This window comes from Teleopsis dalmanni, chromosome 1 (assembly GCF_002237135.1).
Source record: "Teleopsis dalmanni isolate 2A chromosome 1, ASM223713v2, whole genome shotgun sequence".
In the NCBI taxonomy this organism is placed as follows: Eukaryota; Metazoa; Arthropoda; class Insecta; order Diptera; family Diopsidae; genus Teleopsis; species Teleopsis dalmanni.
Window position 1 is genome coordinate 161,266,498 of NC_051846.1, and position 8,031 is coordinate 161,274,528.

The 8,031-nt window shown below is 30.9% G+C and overlaps 1 protein-coding gene across 1 annotated transcript; it reads left to right on the forward strand.

Moving 5' to 3' along the window:
- The first annotated feature begins 661 nt into the window (after window positions 1-661).
- LOC119669130 (probable NADH dehydrogenase [ubiquinone] 1 alpha subcomplex subunit 12) lies at window positions 662-1,783 on the forward strand. The gene is made up of 4 exons (XM_038078921.1): window positions 662-880; window positions 953-1,130; window positions 1,197-1,281; window positions 1,587-1,783. The coding sequence occupies exons 1-4, from the start codon at window positions 768-770 to the stop codon at window positions 1,658-1,660; spliced, it is 450 nt and encodes a 149-aa protein (XP_037934849.1). The 5' UTR covers window positions 662-767; the 3' UTR covers window positions 1,661-1,783.
- The last annotated feature ends 6,248 nt before the right edge of the window (window positions 1,784-8,031 follow it).

Consider the following 8,031-nt stretch of genomic DNA (forward strand, 5'->3'; position numbering starts at 1 on the left):
GGTGGGAGGAATGTGGGAGGCCAGCACTATTGTACGGATGTGTAACATACAGCAAAGCCTCAAATACGGCCATAAAGTAATTACAGATAGCACAAAATCTGGCATATAGAAGACTAATTAAGATTCCTTGGTATATTAGAACAACAGACATACATAGAGTTCTAAGAATTGACTCAGTGAAAAAATATATCAAGTACAAAGCCCTAAAATTATTTACAAAAGTTGATACATTGCGCAACCCCACCATAACAAACCTTAAGTCCACCTCAGGACGCACAGGAAGACCAATTCTAAATCAAATCATCAGTATGTCTTCCTGTGCGTCCTGAGGTGGACTTAAGGTTTGTTAGGGTGGGGTTGCGCAATGTATCAACTTTTTTAAATAATGAATCTGGTATAGTTAAAGTTTAGTGTGGGGCAGGGATAAGCCCCCAGCCACTAAAAAGTAAAAGTGCGCAATAGCACTAACTCAAATCATAACAACAACAACAAAAAGAACAGGTGTTTTGTTTTTTTTATGCCAATTCGTTATAATAAAACCTTCCCGTCATGCTGATCAAGTGTACTTTGCATTCTGTATTAATTTAAATGAATATATAAATTCTATGAATCTAAATATAAAAATTTAGATTTTCATCAGTTAACTGTCATATTACTTTTTCAGTTATTAAAAAATTAAAAAGTTGCAAACAACTACTTAAAGATATAAGTTATTTTGAACAATATAGTAAGATCAGTATAAATAAATTTTATATGTTTCTTGGGGAATGGCTAAAATGGCTAAAATGGCTAAATATATCGGTATCAACCGTTTGGGAAGGCTCTTTAAAATTTTTCGTGAGAATGGCGGCCTACGTAAAAGTATTCTCAAATTATGGAGGTAAATATCACCCGGTTTTTAATACCTACATGTATAAAGAACATAAGATACACATATACACACTTTTTGAAGGAATGATGACTTGAAGATTGGTAGACTGGTTGGCGTCGACAAATACGGCAACAAATATTTTGAGAATTCTTATTATTTCTTTGGCAGAAACAGGTGGGTTGAATATGCACCACATGTACACTTCAATTACGATGCTTCCCAAATACCTGCCGAATGGTATGGCTGGATGCACTACAAGGTTTGATTCAAACTTAATTATCAATTTCTACATTTAATTAATATTAATTTGCAAAACTACTTCCAGACCGATTTGCCACCAACACGCGATGGAAACCGACCTAAATATTTTTGGATGGCTGACCATACTGAAAATCAGTCAGGAACGAAAGGTAAGAGTGTGTTTAATAAGTTAATTGAGAATCCTATAAATGATGAATGTAATCCGGTGTAAAAGTTTGATTCCAATATGCAAAGTGTAATATCTGAGTCTATGCATTTCAATAATGGTTCTAAAGTTTTATAAATGTTTTTGCAATTATTCCACATTGTTATTTCCATAAATAATACGGAAATGAAGTTTAATTTTTTTATGAAGATTTATTTGCAGGTTTGAATTCCAATTTGATTTGAATAACCTATAAACTCGAACTATATTACATTAACATAACTTAACATATTTTTCTCTCTTTTTTAGAACAATACATGCCATACAGTACAACTCGTCCTAAAATCCAGGCCTGGGATCCAAACGGTTGCAAAGAAAAATAGGACAAATTCAAAACATAATTCTTATTATTTAATGAGAAATGAGACTTAATTTCTCATGAGAAATGAGAATTGATTATGCTACTTCCCCAAAAACATAAAAAAAAATTCGTTTTCATTACTAAAATTTTTATTTTTATTTTCTAAATCAAAGTATGTAGGAATGAATGTAAATTAAATATTGAAAAGTAATTCATAAGATGAGTACTATTTTTCCTGTATCTTCTGATTCTGCGGCTGAGTTTCGTATCTTCTCATTAATTTGTAGTTCCGTGCGTTTCAGCGCATTTTCTAGCAATGGTGGTACGTACTTCATATTCGTTCCAATGGCATTTCATCAGTACGCAGTGTACAATATCATCTATTGCGAGTGGATCCAATCGTTTCCTAATAGAACATTGACGGTCGTTATCTGTTTGAGATGGTATTTCAGTTAAAGTGTGTGTAGAAAGTATGTTGTCATCAAACACATTCATCAATACAGTACGTGTGGCTTCTGCTGCAGAACTCCAATTGATCTGATCGAATTTAGTTGCATTCATTTCTGTTCCATTTGGTCCAATGATAACAACTTGTCCAGAATCAGTGAGGTTGCGTTTCGGAAATTCTATTTTGATTAAATGTTCATCTTCATTCTCCATTTGCTTGTATTTTCGTTTCAGTGTATTTAGCATAAAATTCAAATTTCCTCTACTTGCATAGCGATAATATAATTCATCGATGATATTGTTCTTTTTAGAAATCCCTGAAGTTATCAAACAGCTGTTAACATTATCCTTAAAAAAACTATTTTGGATTCCGGTTATAGATAAGTGATTCCTTTTGGTTTTTAATACCGCTCGACATTTCTTAGCAAGCTTTTTAATAGATTTTGGGATTATGAAACCTTCATTCTTACTACATTGAATAAAATCAGGTTTTATTGATCTTGAATATAATATAGTTAGAGGTGAAGTACTACTTTCGCTTCTTGATGGAACAAGACATGATTCGTTTTTAGTAGATTGAGTTACGAAACTTTCGTTTTTATTATCTTTTGCATAACTGGATGATGTTGTAGGTAGAGGTGAATCAGTACTTTTGATTTTTGATGTAGCAGGATGTACTTTCTTCATAAGTGAAAGGACTGAAAGTGTTCTCAAAGTTTTTGGAGTTACCAAATTATTTTTTTTTGATTCGAAAAACTTTTCGACTATATCGAAGTCACTATTTTCAAGACATATTCTCTTCGTTGGTGGATAGAAATTTTCTTCAGGAAATTTGGATGACATTTCAGTTGCGGGTGTTGATGTCTGTTCACTGCTAATTGATTCCATTTTAATTACAAAAAGTTCGTGAATGAGTATAATAAATATTTCGTTTGTTAAAACATCCTTCAGATGTTTCTGATTCTTCTCAGAGTTACTCGTACTGTATTGCAATAACTTCTCAATATATAAGTCTAATTTTTCTTGTAGTGTTCGGTTGTCTTCTACGAAATCAGAATTATTTTTTTCCAAATTCAACAGATGATCTGCGAGTTGTTTAATTATTTCTCTCCAATTTCCATCTTTTTTCTCCATCTGATTTAAATCGGTTTTAAACATTTTTAAAAATTCACTTTAGATAGTTATTTGAAAAACTTATAGAAATATTATTTATTGTCTACTGCTCGATTTGGAATGAATGTTTGATGTTAATACAGCGCTATTTTATATTCGAAATTTTAACCTTGAAAGTTTTAATTATGGTGAATGTGTCGTATTATTTTTGATACCTGAAAATCGTAAAGATAGTGCCATAAGTTTTAATTTGCAATAGAATTTTTACCTGCGTTTCATAGTTGCGAAGAATTTTTGGTTTGTCTGTGGTAGTTATAAATCTAAACATTTTTACACACATGTATCCATTGTTTAAAAGTAATTTGCAAATATACTTATATATCGAGATAAATATATAGATATTAAAATTCATTTTATTAATACAATTTAGGTAATACCTATATATCTTTTTTGTATATAGAATAGTATATTTGTACTTTAGAGTAGTTGTGAGTTCTTTTTTTATCAATGATTGGTGAAAAGGAGCCTGATGTAAATAGAAAATAAAAGCTTATATAACACTTTTACTATTATATAATTGTCCATAATATTCCATATAGTATAATTTTTTTGTTCATAATAAGACTCTGTTTCAAAATGTGAATTTTTACTTATATCTCTCCCTAAATCTCCTATCGATATATATATAAGTTTTTGTTCTAATATAAATGTTGCTATAAACTAATTACTTGGTAATATACTTTTAAAGGTACTTATGATTTTTTTTGCTAATAGATGAAGTTTTATTAAAATTCATCTATTGGAGTCTCCTATTTAGACTCCACTCTCAATATTAGTTTTCGCATTTGTTTTAATATCTAAAACCGATTTTTTCAACGATGCAGCTCATCAACTCATCAAGAATACTGAAAAGAATATGGGCGACTATGATCGTTGTTTCAATAAATATAATTTCACTTTCCATCCATGTCAGCGAAATGCTTACAAATGGTTTCTAAGAAGTACTATCAACTTTAAGTACTAAATTTAAATTTAAATTTAAATTACTCATATAATAAGTGAAATGGATGTTGAACGAAATAAATTATTCTACAATAAAGACTATGAGTATTGCTGAAGATAGATTTTTATGGTAAACACCGGTGTTTCTCATAATATTATGCAAAAATGATATAGGGTATTTAACGTATTTAGTGCACTATTTAGTGTACCTTACCTTCTAAGCCCAGTTAAATTAAATTTTTTGTTTAATGTTATTTATTATATTTTTCTGCCAATCGTCTGTATAAACTTAATAATCAGACTCCAAAAAAATTGAGAAATATAATAAAAATAGCATATCAAAAGTAATAATCAGTAATAAATAATGAGAAGTCTATATTAAATGGTAATATCAATTGCGTTAAGTCTATGCTAATTAAGGTCATAACATTTATAATCTATAAGAAACCATTTGAAATCTTCAGAACCAATGCGACATGAAGATCACACTTTGGTTGTAAGTAGGTAATAATCTAGGGAAATTTTTAATAAAGAAAATGAAATTACCGTGTCTAACAAAGCACTTGGTAAGCATAAAAGTACTTTTTCCTGAAAATTCCAATACCCCATTTAATTACTATTTTACTCCAAAAATTAAATATACGTTTACATTATCAAAATTCAACATCTTTATTTTCTTAATCAGATTGAATACAGAGATAAAATAGATAATAGAGGATTACCAAGCTCCCCTTAATGAACAAAAATCATATATTCATTATAATCATATTAATCGTATTCACTTTAAGAGTTACAAGCCCCACATTACATTAGTTAATTAGTTAGCTAATATGTTATCATCAAACATAATTGTACAAAATTAGTTAAGATACCAGATCTTAGTTTATGGTTTTTCGAGCACGTTTCTTATACTTCTTAGCAGTGTCAGCACATTTGCTAGTAATAGCAGCGCGTATTTCGCGTTCGTTACACCGGCACTTCATCATTACACAATGTATAATATCATTGATTTTGAGTGGATCCAATCGTTGCTTAGGTGGGCGTTGGCGATCATGAAATGCTGGAGATGGTTTTCCAGTTAAGGTGTGCGTAGAGAGTGTATCTTCATCAAATATATTTATTAACACAGCACGTGTGGCGGCTGCTGCAGAAGTCCAAGTTATTGTATCGAATTTGTGTGCTGGTATTTCTGTATTATTTGGTCCAATAATAACAACTTGTTCAGCATCCGTGAACTTGCGTTTTGGATATTCTGGTTTCAAATTTTGCTTTTCTTCAACTTCAGCTTCAACTTCGGGTTCTGCTTCTATTTTCTCATATTTTCGTTTTTGTACATATGAGTTTAAATCGTTAACATGTTCTGATAATAAGGCCATATTGAATTGCGGTGTGGGATACGCAAGGTTTCGTGCAGCTGGATAGCGAAAATACACCTCATCGAGAGCAAATTTTTTAATGCTTTTCGGTGTTTCATCTTTTTTACAATCAGTCAAATTTTCTTTTTTTGAACTGAAAGATGTTTCGGTTATATATTCATCACTCTTTTCAGTTTTTGGTGTAATCACACATGGTAATTTGATAGACAAAGCCAAATTTTCTTCCTCGAGATATATCCGATTCTTCTCTGAGTTGCTGAATTGCAATAACTTTTCAATATATATGTCCAATTGTCTAATTCCTTCTAGCGTGAGTTTGTCTTCTACGAAATCGGTATTTTTTCTTTCCAAATCCAACAAATGATCTGCGAGTTGTTTAATTATATCTCTCCAATATCCATCTTTTTTCTCCGTCTGATTTAAATCGGCTTTAAACATTTTTAAAAATTCACTTTTCCAACAGTTATTTGATAAACTTGAAAGAATGTTAGTTGTTCTTTATTGCTCTATTAGGAATAAATATTTGATGTTAATATAGCGGTCTTTTATATTCGATATTTTAACCTTGTACTTTTTAATTATGAGGACTGTGTGATATTACGAGAAGTCAATTTGATACCTGTAAATCGCGAAGATGACATTGAGTATCATTAGTAGTATTTGATACTGGAATTACTACCTGTCCTTCATAGTTACATGGAAATTTTGTCTGATATAGTTATAAATCTTAATATTTATACATACATACACTTACACATTGTTTAATCACAATTTGCAAATGTATATTTATATGCGTAGAAGTAAATAAAATATTTATTTCATTTAAACAAAATAGATAATATACACTTTTTTACATAGCAAAATACATACATATTCTTCAAAATTTAGGAATGTGTATATGGCAGACAAAAAAAAACGAATTGCTAAATTTGTTTGGTTATTTGAGATTTATTTTATTTGTGTATTTAATTTAGTTTATTTTTTTATGCGATAAATTTCTCACTTTAGGTACAAGAATTTTTAATTGTCTCTGTAAACTTACTATTGATACGCCAAAAAGAGTTCAAAATAATATATGAAAATTAATATGTATTGAAATATAATATAAATATAGCTCTAAAAGATTTTTATCAGTTTAAAGAGTAAGCCTTTATCTTCCTCTCAAGTAGCAACAAATCAGCCGCTTTGAAAATCAACCAACGCGGTTCATTAAGAACTCTATTTTTGTAAGATTTGACAGTGGGAAAATATTACCCAATTTCCAAGCATTTACTTTATCTATATACATAAAAGAAAGTCGTGTTAGTTAGACCACTCATAACTCAAGAACGGCTGAACCGATTTTAATTATCTTTGATTTGTTGGAATCGTCTCCGCTCTGAATAGCAGAATACATTATAAAATATTGGAAAAATCCACTAATTTTAGCAAAAATAATAAATTTGTAAATGTTGTTTCAAACTGTTGACAGTTCGACAGTTTGAGTGATATTGATTTCTTTTTAAATTTTTTTTCAAATATTTCAAATATTTGAAATTTCAAATATAATAAATTCAAATATAATAAATAAATATTGTTGTCAATATACCATCGAATCCACTTGACCTGTGGAACAAATATAAGGATAACATGTCAGGAGACATTTTACATAGAATTCGTGTCAGTTCAAGAAATCCCGATCTTGAGGTGAATGATGAAATGCATAATCAGGCTTTGCTTTTGGTCGAAGACATATGTTACCATACCTGCGGTAGTTTGTTAGTCAGATTAGGAATGCCAGCTCCTGATCGTGGAATAAATAACGCATTTAATCGAGAATTGGAACGTGAACGTGAATATGATCGTCATGAATTAGACCAATCAGTTCAAACTAATGTACCTCTATTGAATCCGTAACAGAAGGAATTTTAACATTAATGAAAGCGATTGATGAAGAAAATGGTGACTTTTTTTCCTGGACGCCCCCGGTGGGACTGGTAAAATATTCCTCATGTCATTAATTTTGGCCACTGTTCGTGCGATATCCGATATTGCGGTAGCAGTTGCTTCTTCTGAAATAGCGGCTACATTGTTAGAAGGATGCCGTACGGCTCATTGAGCGTTAAAATTGCCGTTAAACCTTCAAACTATCGAGCAACCGATATGTAATATTGCGAAGCATTCTGCAATGGCTAAAGTTTTAGTAGCATCTAAAATCATCATGTGGGACGAATGCACAATGGCGCATAAACCCGCATTAGAAGCACTTGACAGAACATTAAAAGATCTTCGCAATGACTGAAAATGTTTTGGAGGCGCAATGATTTTACTATCTGGCGATTTTCGCCAAACACTCCTAGTCATTCCAAAATCGACTGCTGCCGACGAATTAAATGCTTGCCTTAAATCATCAAATCTTTGGCGCTATGTGAAGAAACTTCAGCTGGTAACAAACATGAGAGTTGCATTGGTCAAC

Excerpts from the sequence above, each read along its gene's own strand:
- LOC119669130 (XM_038078921.1), top strand. The coding sequence starts at position 768 with ATGGCTAAAATGGCTAAAATGGCTAAATATATCGGTATCAACCGTTTG. Across the intron at positions 1,131-1,196 it reads ATGGCTGGATGCACTACAAG|ACCGATTTGCCACCAACACG; the intron begins GTTTGATTCAAA and ends AACTACTTCCAG. Across the intron at positions 1,282-1,586 it reads AAATCAGTCAGGAACGAAAG|AACAATACATGCCATACAGT; the intron begins GTAAGAGTGTGT and ends TCTCTTTTTTAG.